The sequence below is a fragment of the Podarcis gaigeae genome, assembly GCF_964106915.1.
Source record: "Podarcis gaigeae genome assembly, chromosome: 15".
Lineage (NCBI taxonomy): Eukaryota > Metazoa > Chordata > Lepidosauria > Squamata > Lacertidae > Podarcis > Podarcis gaigeae.
This window is the reverse complement of record NC_139692.1, coordinates 1,471,458-1,487,892: the sequence shown is the minus strand read 5'-3', so window position 1 is coordinate 1,487,892 and position 16,435 is coordinate 1,471,458. Positions and strand designations below refer to the sequence as shown.

The 16,435-nt window shown below is 47.2% G+C and overlaps 1 protein-coding gene across 2 annotated transcripts in view; it reads right to left on the bottom strand.

The window, feature by feature from the left end:
• BMP1 (bone morphogenetic protein 1) overlaps window positions 1–15,769 on the bottom strand; it is a 162,226-nt gene extending 146,457 nt beyond the window's left edge. For both annotated transcript variants that reach the window (XR_014558116.1, XM_083713470.1), the window contains exon 1: window positions 15,484–15,769. Coding sequence is in view for 1 of the 2 variants with exons in the window: in XM_083713470.1 (XP_083569596.1) it covers window positions 15,484–15,628 (145 nt within the window). In the remaining variant the exon portion in view is untranslated. The remainder of the gene's footprint in view (window positions 1–15,483) is intronic.
• Window positions 15,770–16,435: the final 666 nt, after the last annotated feature.

The following is a 16,435-nucleotide window of genomic DNA, read 5'->3' as shown; positions in this document are numbered from 1 at the left end:
AATGTTTGCTGACCCCTGTTGTAGTCCAACAACAGATGGAGACGCAAGTTTGAGAAGCACCAGCATAGCCAATTCCTGACAGGAGATGGTAACATTTTGCCCATCCAGACACACCATTTAGGAACCACTGTCCTCAGCACCCTCTCCCAATTCAAATTTTATTCTCTTTCAGCTCTTGAGTGCAGATTAGACATATTCTTGTCTTTGCTCCACAGATATGTTTTCTCAGCAACTAGAGAGTGGAAGAAGCTGCCCAAGGAAATGCTTTTCCTTGCCACACCTACAGCATGTGGTCCATAAACCTCAGAAAGTTCTTTCCCTCCTTACTAGATCATTTATTTCCATTTCCCTAGTTCAAATCTCGCCTCGCTTATGAACTTGCTGGGTTACCTGAAGCAAAAGACATTGAGACGATTCAGTTGTAATCCCCAAAGACTGGCATTACAGAGACCAGCATTTTAATAGTCTCCATCACACCCGACCCCTCCTCCCTGGCACAAGGCCATGCGCCACCTCTTTTCTTGGCCTGAAACAGTAAACTATGACTTGTCCCAAGTTGAGGAGTGAAGAAATTGGAGGAGGAAGGCAGGGGCTGAGATTGAGGCTGCTTGAATGCCCATTCCCGTAGCTGCAAATCAAGGTTTGATGTTGATGCCTGACTGCCTCAATGCCTTTGCCACCTCAACCCACAGCATGAGCACAATGCTACTGACCTCAGTGAGTTAGGGACTCCCCTGCATGTGAAGGCAGGCGGCGAGACCAAAAGTGGGTCCAACGGTCAAGAAGGCCCGTGCTGTGTAGAAGGAAATGAGGGGCAGATGGGGTTTATCCACCTGGGAAGAAGGGAAGCTCTGATCCTAAAACTGCTGCCTTGCGAGATATCTTTGGGAGAAAAGGCTAAGGAGTAAAGCCTACACAAATCTGATAAGGAGTCCCCAAGACAGTTGGATGGTGCCTTGTACACCACTTCTGGCAACTCCTGCAGCCAAGCTGGTGCCAAACGTCTTGCTCTGCTTTCTTTGGGCCATATAATCAAGGCCGAGAGACGGGTCTTGTCATCTGGGCAGCCCAGGACTTCCAGACACACTGCCCAGGCTTGTGTCCCAGGAGGTCACTTTGGTGCTGCTAACACAGTGGTTTGACTAACCCTCCAGAAGCACACTCCATTGTCTCTCAAGACAGACAGGTGCCAACAACAATACAGAGTTACTGTTGTAAAAACTGGTAAGCTAATGAAAGTACAGCAATTTGGACTCTATAAAGCACTACATAAATCAGATGTGGGGAGCCTGTGACCATCCAGTTGTTGTTGGAGAACAACGTCCTTCAGTCCTGACACTTGGCCATGTTGGCTGAGGCTAATGGCAGCTGAAGTCCAACAACATCTGAAGAGCCACAGAGCATCTTCTTGCCATAAATGCTAAGAAACATCAACATATTACTGAAGGAAGCCCTCGTCCAGGGTGCACAAATGGACCGGCTGATGCCCCATCCCCAAAGTTTGCAAAAGCATTTTAACATCTGGATTCCCCCCATGTTTCATAAGGTTCATTTTAGAAGCCAGGTACAGGGAGTGGACAGTGATGACTGACAGCTGGCTTCCTTTCTTTGTTGCTCCCCTGGGAATCTGTGGGATTTCATTTCTCTTGCTTAACGAAATGCATTAATCTCCCAAGGACAATGTAAGTACAAATATTCCGCGGGCGGGGGGAATGTGTTTGGTTAGCACTTAATAAAGCTTTTCGTATTCAAAGCTCACTACAAATACTGACTAAGCCTTCTTCTCAGCAGACATAAGATAAGAGCAAGGCACCACCATTCCCAGAGTCAGCTCCAATGATATGCTGGGACCCGTCAGGAAACATGCTCATGAGAGTATTCTACTTAAGTGAGCAGTGTAACAAGACGCCACAAATGTGTGAAACTTGCTTTCAATTATTCCCGCCCCCTGCAGAAGGGGACTGTGAACTCAGAGGACTTTGTGGCTTCCACAAAGGTCTAGTTACAGACCACAGCATCCTCAGGCAGGTGCTGCAGTCATAGGATGGCCCATGGGTGATGCATGCCCTAGAGCCCTTGCTCTGAAAGGCTGGGTCCAGAAATTGCTGGATTTCTCACAATGCCCCTGACATAGCACCACACAAGGGCATTACAGGAAATTAAAATGGCTGCTCACTGCACTTGGGGGCCACAAATGGTGGGCCCCACCAAAGGCTCATTGGCAAAGGCCTCTTCAAACCTAAAGATAACCCTACTCCCATGTTACACATCTCATGTGAGCATTTCAGGACAAGACAGTCCCAAAGATAAAATTGGATCTGCCTGTGATCTCAAACATGGAGGAGAAAACATGGCTGCTTTGCCACTTAGAAAGTCTGCAGCAGAACTAGCCTGATGTTCTCAGTATACAGTGGTACCTCGCAAGACGAATGCCTCGTAAGACGAAAAACTCGCAAGACGAAAGAGTTTTTTGTTTTTTGAGTTGCTTTGCAAGACGAATTTCCCTATGGGCTTGCTTCGCAAGACAAAAACGTCTTGCAAGTTTGATTTTCAATGCATTCCTATGGGAATCCGTGCTTCGCAAGACGAAAAATTTGCAAGACGAAAAAACTCGCAGAACGAATTAATTTCGTCTTGCGAGGTACCACTGTATAGTGGGTATTGCCCCTTCTTGGAGACAGACACAAATCCAATGGACTGATGTCCGTTTTTCTAAAGCACAAACTACAAATAGTTTGCCAAGGGAGGTGCAGCTGTGTCCTGACTTCAGCCAGTGCACATCGGCTTGGGCCAGGGGGTGGACGGAGTACTTCACAGTGGGTCTGCCATCATGATGCAAGTACTCAGGCTGAATTAGTGCCCACTATTTGCCAGAGCTTAGCAATCCTTTTTTAGCCCTTGAAAGGATGTGGGACACTTGAGTTGGTTGCCTCAGGTACAGCTGTGCTCTCATGCCATTCCCATTCATCTCTGATGAGGCTTGATGGGGCTCTTGCCAGATGTAAAACAGTTGAAGGGGGTTTGTCCGAGATCCCTTTTTAACTTCCATCTCCCAAATATCCTGACATAGTCCTGGAGGGCAATGTTTGGTGACATCTTTAAAAAAACTAGGGTGGAAGGAGAATGCCACATCCAGCGGCCAGGACATAATTTCATTTATTTATTTATTTGTTCCCTGCATTTTATCAATTAAATTTTTAACCTGACCTTCATCCAAGGAGCCCAGGGTGATGTATGTACTTTCCCCACCCATTTTATCCTTCTAACCCTAGGAGGTAGGTCAGGCTCAGAGGGAATGACTCTGGCCAAGAATACCCAGGGAACCTAATGGCTGGGTGGGAATCTAACTGCTATATCCTAAGAAGCTGAGCTATGGCCCATCTTGATCAGTGCTCTCAACTCCAGCAGGCAGATGTTCTCTGGAGTTCAGACAGGGAGCATTCCCAGCCCCACCTGGAGATGCAGGGGAATGAACATGAGTTCTTCTGTTTGCAAGGCAGATGTTCTCTCCCTCCATCACACTTACACTTCACACTCCCTTAATAATAGCTGGAAAAGAATGAGGCACATTGATTTAAGGCATTCACGGGGCAGGGGTGTGCTGCTTACATGAAGCTGTTTTTTATTGTAAGCTGCTTTGGATGGTCATTTGCTCAGAAAAGCATCCTAAAATATTTTAAATGAATAAAATAAGTTTCACATTTTGAAATGGATCTATTTATGCATATAACTGGGTCATATAACTATTACAATGGTTTGCAACTAAATAAAGCTTTTATACAGCGCTAAACTGAACTGAACAGTGCTAAACCTCCTGGGATCATCCTCGGAGGCCCTTCTTCATGTGCCTCCTCAGTGAGAGGTCTGGAGGGCGGCAACACGAGAACAGGCCTTTTCTGCAGTGACTCCTGGTCTGTGAAAAGCTCTCGCCAGGGCATCTTAGGTGCCAGGCAAAAATTTCTCCCAGGCCTTTGGCTAATTAAACAATCTATGGCCCTTTAAACGGGGTGTATTTTTATGTTTTTATATTATGTGATCCTCAAAAGAAGGGTTGTATAGAACTTTAATTAATAACAACAACAGCACAGGAATATTATCTAAAATCTCTGGTCATGCAGGCCACACGCACCTTCAAAAATTTAGTTGCTTAGAGACAGATTTGCATTTGACCTAAACATATGTAAGAATGCTAAGCAAGATTTCTTGCTTGAAGGCCGAGACTGTGGAATTCGATACACACTTACTTGGAAGAAAGTCCTGCTGAACAAAGTGGGCCTTATAGCCTGATCCTCCTGCATGTTTACTCAGAAGAAGTGGCCAAAACTTTCCAGAATAAAGGACTGGAAGTTCACTGGGAAAGGATTAGCATGTTTCAGATGATCGTTTGAGGCTTTAGGAGTCCTGTAGGGGTTAAGCTAAGCATTCTCTCATTTTTCCCTCCTGTCACGTGAAAGCATACAGGTAAAGATCCTAAAAATTAGTTCCTCATTTTGTCCAAACCAGGGAACTCTGACTTGATGTTGGTTAACAAATGAAGTAAATGTGTCAGGAAGGTGGAAAGTCAACTTCTATGCTTTTGATTAGTAGTGACATGTATATTGATAATTTGAGAAGCAAATAGCAGGACTAAGATTAGACAACATAAACAGGAGCACAAGATTATCCATACTGGTTTGGTGGATGATCCTGGTGAGATACAGGAGGCAGCTCCAGGATCCTAGCACTTCTTATGATTTGTTAGGCCCTAGATCTACTAAGACAAAAGGTCATTAGACACACATTTTGTGGCATCATTTGCACTACTTAATCCCCTCAATGATTTTTTACACAGAATTCATTCATTGTATTTGGCTTTGAATACATTCGTTTTAAGAGATTATGACCACTACTCACAGGATTATGTATGTTTAATCCAATGAGATCAATGGTTTTAAGAATGCTTAACTCTGTGCTGGAGCCTATATATGTAGCCTTTAATATGTTCGTATATATTAAATTCCACTTAAAACTGGGCTACTGCTAGCGCATTGTCATGCCATCTACAGATGGGGCTTGTCCACCTGGGAAGGAAGCCCATTGAGGAGAAGGGAACTCTGATCCTAAACCTCTGCTGCCTTGCAGCTATATTATTCCTGAGAAATGCTTTAGGAAAACCATTTCCTGCTGCCTTGTGAAAGATCTTTGGGGGAAGAAAAGGCTGAGGAGGAAACCCTACACAAATCCGGAGTGGAATCCCTAAGAGGATTGGATGGCACCTTGTACACCCCCTTCTAGCAACTCCTGCAGCCAAGCTGCTGCCAAACATCTTGCTCGGCCTTCCTCTGGACCCCATCAGTGAGGCCAAGAGGAAGGTCTTGCTGTCTGGGCAGCCCAGGACCTCCACACAAACAGCCCAGGCTTGCACCTAGAGGAGGTCACTTCATTGCTGCTAAAGCAGCTGTTTGACTTGGCCCCCAGAGGCACACTCCATTGTCTCTCAAGGCAAATAGATGCCACCTCACCCTGAATAAATGTGTTCTAGTGACCTTTGCAAACCTAAACAATGGGGCCAGGATACCTAAACAACTGCCCGTTCCAATATGAACCTGCCTGGGTGCCAAGACCCTTCTCCAAGATCCCAAGAGCCAGTATGGTATAATGATCAGATCAAGAGACCCATGTAAGAACTCGATGACCATCTAGTGTGGCAGCAGCTGCACTTTGGAAGCGTTTCCCTGTGGAGATCAAGCAGGGGCCTTCACTGTACTCTTCTCAGCACCTGCTTTCTTGATTTCTCTATTTTATCTTTTGTAAACTGCTTTGAGGTTTGTTTGTTGTTGTTTTTTTACAATCAAGCAATGTATCAATTTTATCAAATAAATAAATCAGATAACCCCTTAGCCACAGCATTTGTGGGTGACCTTGGGCCAACCATTCAGTCTAAATTGGTACCTCACAGAGTTGCTGTGAGGATAAAATATGACCACGTACCTTGCACTGAGTTTGGGGGGAGAGGAAAAATACAAATGCAAGAAATACGTAAATAAAATCTCCCCGTTATCAAAAGTGACATGAGTGACAACCAGAGACAAGATCTGTATGGCAACTCTTAGGACTGAACCATGGGCTCCTCACTATTCAAATAATGGAGGCAGGTATTCCCAGGTATTCCCCCCTGATGCTGCTGCTTTGTCTCTGTCCACTAGAACAGCTGAGATGATGACATCACTGCAAGGTCAACACTGCCCCCACCACCCACTTTTCATGTGTGAATGATCTGACACGCCACATTGCCAGATAGTTCACTATCTCCTGGCTGGCTTTGTATGTTAAAGGGATTCCAGGAGAGAGCGCAACGCACCTGCTCCCTGCTTTTGCTGTGCTGCAGCTTGGATGGGCTGGGGGGGGGGGGCTGGCAAGGGAACAGATGGCCCTGCCTCTCCGCAGGAGCCGGGCCAGATGGCCCTTCCTGCTGCATGGTTCTAGAAAATGAATTATACTCTGGAGATATCTACATTGTACTCTGGCAAGAGGATTTGTCGGGGTTAGTGACGCCTCTGCACACAGAGTGGTGCACAAGGAAATCTCGTGTGCATGCACACACACTGAACCACACTTGCTTTGCCATGCATTCTTGTAATAGAGGCGTACAGAATTATGCCCAGTGTGGATACAGTGCATAGGCTCCCTCTCCTAGAACGCCTGACTTTGGCTTCATGCAGAAGGGTGGGAGATTCTCAACTTACAAGAGCAAGCGCTTCACGCAGCACCTAGTTAAAACTGCAAAATGTGCCAGCACAAGGCTTGGGTGGCTTTCAACAGGATTACACAACTCCTGAAGGAGAAGGCTATCAATGGCTACTAGTCACGAAAGCTGTGTGTCCCACCTCAAGGACTAGAGGCACCTGCCTCCGAATATAAGGAGCTGGGGAGCCACAGCCCAGGTCTGGCCTGTGGGGCTTCTGTGGGCATGTCACCAGCTGCTGGCGAAACAGTGTTGGACCGATTGCTCACTGATATGTTTCAGCAGAGCTTTTCTTATGTTACCTGGTTTAGAGAGGGGGGCTACTGTGTCCAGGAACCAGGGATTTCGTTCCACACTTGGTCTGCCTAGCCATGACTGCTGCAAAGGGGAACAGGGTTCATTACTGTTGCAGAGGAGACCTGTCCAAACCAGGCCCAGCAGAGAGCGGCCGAGAGTGGGGTGAGATAATGATGGGGGGTAGGTGAAGGTGGAATGAAGATACCCAGGGGGAAGACTTTTTCTTGGTCACATTTGCAAGAAAGACCCAGAAATCTTTAAAGGGACCACAGTGTTAATCTGCCGAGTCTCCTGAGTACAGGGAAGCTGCCAAGAGCTCCTTCACTGTCCAGGGCGAGGTGACTGGTGTGCCCCACTGACCATCTTACAACTTCCTAGTTCAAGATTTACTGTTGATTGACCTCTTACCACCAACAGTAACTTAGGGGGAGTCAAGCATACTAGGACTCAATTTCTTGACTTCATAAAACTTAGGGAAGTGCTGGGTGAGATCCCATGGACAGTAATACTAAAAGGAAAGGGAGTTCATGATGGCTGGGAGTTTGTTAAGAGGGAGATAGTAAAAACACAACTTCAGGCAATACCAATGAGACGGAAACATGGAAGGTGCCTAAAGAAGCCAGGGTGGCTATCTAAAGAACTTTTAACTGAGTTAAGATTAACTTTTAACTGAGTTAAGATTAAAAAAGGATGTGTAAAAAAAATGGAAAAGGGGGGAAACCACCAAAGAGGAATTCAAACAAATAGCCAGCACATGTAGACACAAAGTCAGAAAAGCTAAAGCACAGAATGAACTCAGGCTTGCTAGAGAGGTTAAAAGCAACAAAAAGGGATTTTATGGGTATGTTCGTAGCAAAAGGAAGAACAAAGAAACCGTGGGGTCACTCAGAGGAGAACTCCTCAATGCCTTCTTTGCCTCAGTCTTCTCCGATAAAGAAAACAATGCCCGACCTGAAGAATTTGGAGGAAATGATTCAGCAGAGGAAACACAGCCCAGAATAACTAAGGAGATAGTACAAGAATACTTGGCTAGTCTAGATGTATTCAAGTCTCCAGGGCCAGATGAACTGCATCCAAGAGTATTAAAAGAACTGGCAGATGTGATCTCAGAACCACTGGCAGTCATCTTTGAGAATTCCTGGAGAACAGGCGAAGTCCCGGCAGACTGGAGGAGGGCAAATGTTGTCCCTATTTTCAAAAAGGGGGAAAGAGAGGACCCAAATAATTACCGCCCAGTCAGTCTGACATCAATACCAGGGAAGATTCTGGAGCAGATCATTAAGCAAACAGTCTGTGAGCACCTAAAAAGGAATGCTGTGATCACCAATAGTCAGCATGGATTTCTGAAAAATAAGTCATGTCAGACTAACCTGATCTCGTTTTTTGACAGAATTACAAGCCTGGTAGATGAAGGGAACGCAGTGGATGTAGCCTACCTTGATTTCAGCAAGGCATTTGACAAGGTGCCCCATGATATTCCTGTAAAGAAGCTGGTAAAATGCGGTCTTGACTATGCTACCACTCAGTGGATTTGTAACTGGCTGGCTGACCGAACCCAAAGGGTGCTCATCAATGGTTCCTCTTGATCCTGGAGAAGAGTGACTAGTGGGGTGCCACAGGGTTCTGTCTTGGGCCCGGTCTTATTCAACATCTTTATCAACGACTTGGATGATGGACTCAAGGGCATCCTGATCAAATTTGCAGATGACACCAAACTGGGAGGGGTGGCTAACACCCCAGAGGACAGGATCACAGTTCAAAACGACCTTGACAAATTACAGAACTGGGCCAAAACAAACAAGATGAATTTTAACAGGGAGAAATGTAAAGTATTGCAATAGGAGTATAGCATCTAGATCAAGGGAAGTAATAGTGTCACTGTATTCTGCTCTGGTCAGACCTCACCTGGAGTACTGTGTCCAGTTCTGGGCACCACAGTTCAAGAAGGACACTGACAAACTGGAATGTGTCCAGAGGAGGGCAACCAAAATGGTCAAAGGCCTGGAAACGATGCCTTATGAGGAACGGCTAAGGGAGCTGGGCATGTTTAGCCTGGAGAAGAGGAGGTTAAGGGGTGATGTGATAGCCATGTTCAAATATATAAAAGGATGTCACATAGAGGAGGGAGAAAGGTTGTTTTCTGCTGCTCCAGAGAAGCGGACACGGAGCAATGGATCCAAACTACAAGAAAGAAGATTCCACCTAAACATTAGGAAGAACTTCCTGACAGTAAGAGCTGTTTGACAGTGGAATTTGCTGCCAAGGAGTGTGGTGGAGTCTCCTTCTTTGGAGGTCTTTAAACAGAGGCTTGACAACCATATGTCAGGAGTGCTCTGATGGGGTTTCCTGCTTGGCAGGGGGTTGGACTCGATGGCCCTTGTGGTCTCTTCCAACTCTATGATTCTATGATTCTAATGCATGCTCAGCCCCATCCTTCTCACTTTCTGCTTGGCAATAAAGTAGGGAAGACTTATAACTAATTATTTGTGCATGGAGAGTATGAATGCTCCAAGGAAAATTCTATTCTCCCCTTCCAGAGCTAACAGTGTCCTTGGTGGCAGTACTGGACAGCCTCACAACAATCTTGCTTAGCTCTGATGTTGGCTGATTGGATAGGAAAGGGAGTTTGTGACGGGGACAGGTGCTGGGAGGGAGAAAGCATTGTGGGAGAAAACAAAGGATAGTTAGTGGACTGGGGTGTGTGTGTAACATTTGCAAGGGTTTCTCTTGTTCCTATTATAACACAACTGTGGGCAGCCTGAAGAAGCTCCAACAACCTCATTGCTTGGCCATAAAAGAAAGCCTAGAGACTAGGGGAGGTCAGCGGGTTCCAGGTACTCTTTCTTTATGGTGAGATTTTGGGGGTGGTTAGTGAGTTTGTTTGGGCCATCAGTAAGAGGGTGCCTGGGTGGTGTCCTGGGTGAGAAGCAGGAGACTGACAGGTCTTGAATAGGGAGGTGTATCAGGAGGAGGAATTGATATCAGTATATATTTATGAGTAATTTGTATTAATTGTTTCCTTATGTATTTTTGTAACATAGATTGTTGTTTTAGTTGTTTGTACACAGCTTAGAGATTTTTTATATATACTGAGTGGTATAGAAATGGCCTGAATAAATGGCAATGATGTGGCACGGGGTATGGGGGCGTCTTCATAAAATGCAGTGTCTGAATGACTTTAGGCCTAGGAGAATGGCTAGAGGCTGGTTGTGCCATGTTATATGAAGACCCCAAGTGCTGGATACAGTCTTACAGAGGAGGAACAGTGGAAGCACAAGGCGTGTAGAAAGAATAGGATGTGCATGATAAGAATTAAGTATATTATTTACTGCATATGCCCTATGCTTGGCCCTTCCAACTGAACAGGACTTTGAACCTCACGAGGAGGCTTATCTGCCACTGGTGCTTCTGTGACTTGCTTTAAAAAGTCATGTCAGTACCCTTTATTAGGTTCATCACACACTTTACAACAAAGCGTATATCCTTTCAGCGTGGAATAAGTGTCACATCTTTACTCACAAAGCACTAGGATTGTTTGGAATAGCTGTCACTCACACAAACATGCACTCAAGGATGAGGAAAATAACCCACCACCTTGACTACCTCAGGAAGAATGGCTAAAGGATGATGAGAAGTACCGAACCAAAGAAAGTCATTTTCTGTCTATCCTTATAAGACTCGGGCGGCTGGGCTGAGGGGTGAATGCAATACTTTTATTTAAACACAAGTGGTGCACTAACACACACACATTAAGGAGAACATCTGTCTCAGAGAGATTTACAAATATGTATTGAAAACAGTTAAAAATAGGCTTTAAAACAATACAAAAAGAATGCCTAAAGCAGATACCTTTTCTAGTCAAATTGCGTGGGATCAATTCCAATCCGTTACTCCCGAGGATGTGGACAGGCTGCTTGGACGCGTGAAACCAACCACCTGTCTCCTTGATCCTTGCCCATCCTGGCTTATAAAAGCTAGCCGGGAAGGGCTGGGCGATGGGCTCTGCGGGCTGGTGAATGCTTCCCTCTGTGAGGGAACATTCCCGGATCCGCTGAAAGAGGCGGTCATTAAACAGCTTCTTAAAAAACCATCTTTAGACCCGGCCAGTATGGCCAACTATCGCCCAGTCTCAAATCTTCCATTCTTGGGCAAGGTGATTGAGCGTGTGGTTGCTGAACAACTCCAGGCAGGCCTGGAGGATGCGGACCATTTGGATCCCTTCCAATCGGGGTTCAGGCCTCATCATGGGACTGAAACTGCCTTGGTCGCACTGGTTGATGATCTCCGGCGAGCTAGGGACAAAGGTGAGAGTTGTTTCCTAGTTCTGCTGGATCTCTCAGTGGCGTTTGATACCATTGACCATAACATCCTTCTGGACCATCTTGAGGGGCTGGGAGCTGGGGGCACTGTCATACAGTGGTTCCGCTCCTTCCTCCTGGGCCGTATTCAGAAAGTGGGGGGGGGGTGAGTGTTCAGACCCCTGCGCTCTTACTTGTGGGGTGCCTCAGGGTTCTGTCCTCTCCCCCATGCTTTTCAACATCTACATGCAGCCGCTGGGAGAGATCATCAGGGGGTTTGGGCTGGGTGTTCATCAGTATGCGGATGATACCCAGTTCTACCTCTCTTTCAAATCAGAACCAGTGAAGGAGGTGAAGGTCCTGTGTGAATGCCTGGAGGCGGTTGGAGGTTGGATGGCAGCTAACAGATTGAGGTTGAATCCTGACAAGACAGAAGTACTGTTATGGGGGGACAGGAAACGGGCAGGTGTGGAGTATTCCCTGGTCCTGAATGGGGTAACTGTGCCCCTGAAGGACCAGGTGTGCAGCCTGGGAGTCATTTTGGACTCACAGCTGTCCATGGAGGCACAGGTCAAATCCGTGTCCAGGGCAGCTGTGTACCAGCTTCATCTGGTACACAGGCTGAGACCCTACCTGCCTGCGGACTGTCTCGCCAGAGTGGGTCATGCTCTGGTTATCTCCCGTTTGGACTACTGCAATGCGCTCTACGTGGGGCTACCTTTGAAGGTGACCCGGAAACTGCAACTAATCCAGAACGCAGCAGCCAGACTGGTGACTGGGAGTGGCCGCCAATACCATATAACACTGGTCTTGAAAGACCTACATTGGCTCCCAGTACGTTTCCGAGCACAATTCAAAGTACTGGTGCTGAGCTTTAAAGCCCTAAACAGCCTCGGTCCAGTATACCTGAAGGAGCGTCCACCCCCATCGTTCAGCCTGGACACTGAGGTCCAGCACCGAGGGCCTTCTGGCGGTTCCCTCACTGTGAGAAGCCAAGTTACAAGGAACCAGGCAGAGGGCCTTCTCGGTAGTGGCGCCTTCCCTGTGGAATGCCCTCCTACCAGATGTCAAAGAGAACAACAACTACCAGAGTTTTAGAAGACATCTGAAGGCAGCCCTGTTTAGGGAAGCTTTTAATGCTTGATGTATCACAGCATTTTAATATTCTTTTGGAAGCTGCCCAGAGTGGCTGGGGAAGCCCAGCCAGATGGGCGGGGTATAAATAAATAAATTATTATTATTATTATTATTATTATTATTATTATCATTATCATTATCATCATCCAGTTGGAAAAGCTTGTCAAAACAGAAAAGTCTTCACTTGTTTCCAGGAAATAAAATAGTTCCACAAACAGGGGCTGCCACATTGAAAGCCCTGCTCTGAGTTACTGTGGAGCAGACTTCTGCTATGTGGGCGCTCTAAGGAGAAACTCTCCTTCCGGCAGAACACAGGAACTTACTAAATGCTATTAAATGATAAATCCATAGAGATGGGGGTCTGATTTTAAATCAGCTTGGCAGTACACTTGCCCTTTAACAACAAACAAACTACCCTTACTTTCTGAATTTTGCTTACATTGGAAGTTGGAACCCTGTTCTGCAGCCAGGGTCACCCAGGAAAGTGCCACGTAACAGGTTATACAACTCAAATCATAACTCAGACCCTTAAAATAAGTGGAAGGGCGTCAAATGAATGGGATCTGATTTTATTTAGCTTCTGGCTACTCGGAAACAAGTCCTGCCATACCTTCCAAGGTATCGACTACAAGGACTGAAAATGCAGTAGTGTGGGGAGGGAACCTTCTAGCACCAGGCTGGGCCACATAAAAACCGCTTCAGCTTTTAGGCTGCAGTTCCACTTATTAGGAAGCAAGAATTAAGCAAGCAAGCAAGCAAGCCATATAAAACACAGGAGAACCTCCAAGAATAGATGCTAGAACTGCATAGCAAAAGCAGCCGGCAGGCCGGGTGACGGCTCTACTCCAAACCAAGACACGGATTTAGTTCTTTTCTCTCCCTCCAAGAGCCAAATTATAATTAATGTTATTACTAATCACATCTCTTTGGAAATTAAGTTCCACCGACCTCAGTGTACCTCACCTCTAAGTCAGAGGCTGGAGAAACAAGGATAGCAGCATATGGGCCAAAAAATGAAGCTACCTAAGCCAGTATTTGAGGCTTTGGGGCATGCTGTTTTAATCACCATTTATTATTTATTAATTTTATTAATTATTAGTTAATTTTAATGGCCATTATACTCTACCCTTGCTTCATTTTGTTTTAAAATAATTATTACCTGCTCCACGTCCATGAGACGTCACCCTTCTGTGCCCAGTGAAAAAATTTAAAAATTAAAACATCAACAGCCTACAGTATTATTAATATATGAATGCTTAAGACTCTGCAGGTTGCTTTTTTATTTTTACTTTATAAATGTTTATACTATAAACAGCAACTCATGTATTAAGATAATAATGGAATTCGCCAACCTATACTCTCACTAGTCCCAACTTTGGAAAGGTAAGTGACAGAGCAGAAGGCCATGCAGACTGTAACAGAAACTAAAATAAAGAGTAATGAATGAGCACATGTAAGTTCCTCTTGCCTCACAGGGGGACAGTGTGCTTTTGTTGGGCAAATGGGAGAATTGCTGCCTCCTCTTCACAGAAAAGAAAGCCAAAGAAAGGTATTAGCAACAGCTAGCAAAAGCATATGGGTGGATGCTCTCAAAATAGTCAGAGCAGAAGAACAGTTGATTGCAGAGGGGTAGATTCCACATTAATCACTCTATTTCACTCTAGAGTGACCTTGAGACAATGACCCCAGATGCTTTAATAAACACCTAAAAACCTCAAAGAAAAGAAAACTTTATACTTCAGTTGTTGTATCATGGATCACACAGCCTCATTGTCTTTCACACTTTTATTTCTCCACTTCTTTGTTTGAATGAAAAAGTGTGTTGTGGGGGGAGAGGGAGAGAGGAAGAATAAAAAACAAAAGCCCTTGAGCCGTTTCTTGCTTCTGCTGCCCTGGGATCTGGCACTGTCACAAGTCATTGAGCATTCTGCCACTGATTGTATTGGTAGAAGGATTAAAACGCTGTTCAGCAGAGCACAGGTTCAACAGAAACACACCAACCCTTTATTCACAGACCAGGCCAGGGGACTCTAAGCTGCCAGCTCAGAAAGTTTGCTCCCTCCCTGCTCTACACACAGGCAGGATGGACCGCGGGACTGACAAGGGCTGGTGTAGGATGTGCAGTCCTCACAAGCAGGTTTATGTGGGGGTCTAGAGGGGGTGGGATAGGTCACAGTACACCGTGGGCAAAGAAAAGAGGAATGTGCCATCTGGGTGTTCTGCAACACACACACACACACGTTAATTATTTTAATGTAGCATGACTCCTAGGGATGAGCAATTAAGGATGGGTGATCTGTAAAATATTTCTGGGCCCAACACATTTGCCTCTTTTGACAGCTACCACCCAGCAAGTGTCTGCAGCTGCTCCAGACAGACAAACTGAGAGGAGGAAAGGGCAATGATGGGGTCTAGTTCAAGCCCACAGCCCTTCACCTCTGAGCTCCTGCCAGCCTCCCCCCCCCCCCAGCGCAGCTTCTGTTTACTTTCCTTCAAGCAAGCAGCCCCCCCCCCGCTTGGCAGACACATACCCAAACACATCAGGTCTCCTGCCGCTGCCTCTCACAAAGAGCCACAAACAGATGCAATCTTTTTTATGGGACACGGAGGAAGAAGAAAAACAACAACAATAGAGGGCAGATGGAGAAGAGTTGAATTCCCTGAAACGGGGCGGCGGGGGGGGGGGGGGAGAAGCTGTCCTATGAGTCCTTACTCTGGAGTTTATATATCAAAGACTCTTTTCTTTCTCAGGCTAAACTTTAAAAGTCCAGGAGTTATTTTACAGCCCAGAAGAGAGAAAGGGATGGAGGGGAGGAGAGAGGGAGAGAGAGCAAAAACTTTCCTTTTTCTTTTGTCTGCAAGCTGCGCTGCCAACTCGGCACTGCCTCTGACCCGGGTTCAAGAAGCCCCTCTGCCCGTTTCAGAGCCTCCAAGCACGTCCAGGCACACAAAAGACCCCCGCTGCCCCCCCCCCCGAGAGCGGAAAGGCGAGGTGGTCGCGGCGGGACCCCCCCCCCGAAGCCTCACCCGCTTTGCAAGGGTCCTTGTAGTCGATGGGCTCCGCGTCCGGCTCCGCGTCTTCCTCCAGGACGTCGCCGTAATCCGCGAAATCCATCGCCTGTCCCAGGACCAGGACGGAGAGGAGCAGCAGCCCCCGCCTGGATGCCGGCATGCTGGCTGGCAGGTCCCGGGCAATGCTCGGCGGCGGCGGCGCGGGAGAGGGACCGAGAGGGAGGAGCCCCCCCGCGCCCGCCTTTCTTTGAGGGAAATGAGATCTGGCGGAGGCGGGTTCAGGCGCGGAGCTCAGCCCCTCCCGGCCAGCCCCCGAGCTCGGGAAGGGAGGCATTTCAGGCAGCGGCGGAGAAGCCCGCGCCCCTCCGAGCGAGAGGGCGGCCTCGGCCCGCCTGGAGCCTCTTCGGGGGGAAGAGGAGGGGGCGAGACGAGCCCCGGCCTCCTGTCACGTCGGAACACTTCGGAGCTGGACTACACGCGCTTAGATACGGGAAGCAAGACAAGGCGGCGCTTGGCCGCAGAAAGGGCTCCCGCCTCTCCCCCCGCCGAGCGGGCTTCGCGGCTCCCTTCTCCCGGTTCCCCGCCTGACCTTGCAGAAGAGGACCCGGTCTGGCCCGACGCCTGCTGCGCCCCTCAGCTCTTGCTTGGGGAGGCCAAGCCTTGGGGGGGAACTCCTCCGGCGTCCCTTCCCGGGCAGCTGAGAAGGGATGTGTCAAACCTGGGAAGGTCGGAGAACAGGTGCTCTTACCTGCTTTGGAAAGGCGAGGTCGAAGTCCGAGTCATGTCTATGCAGAGGAACTTGGATGCCAGACCAAACTTTTCCCACTCCTTTGTTCTTTTCCTCCGGAGTCTCAGAGGAACGTGATCCCTCAGCAAGAGCGGCCTATATGGGCTTCCACTGCCACAAACCCTTAACTCATTATTTCTGCTAATTTATGAACCAGTGAGGCCTAGATCCGATGTTCCT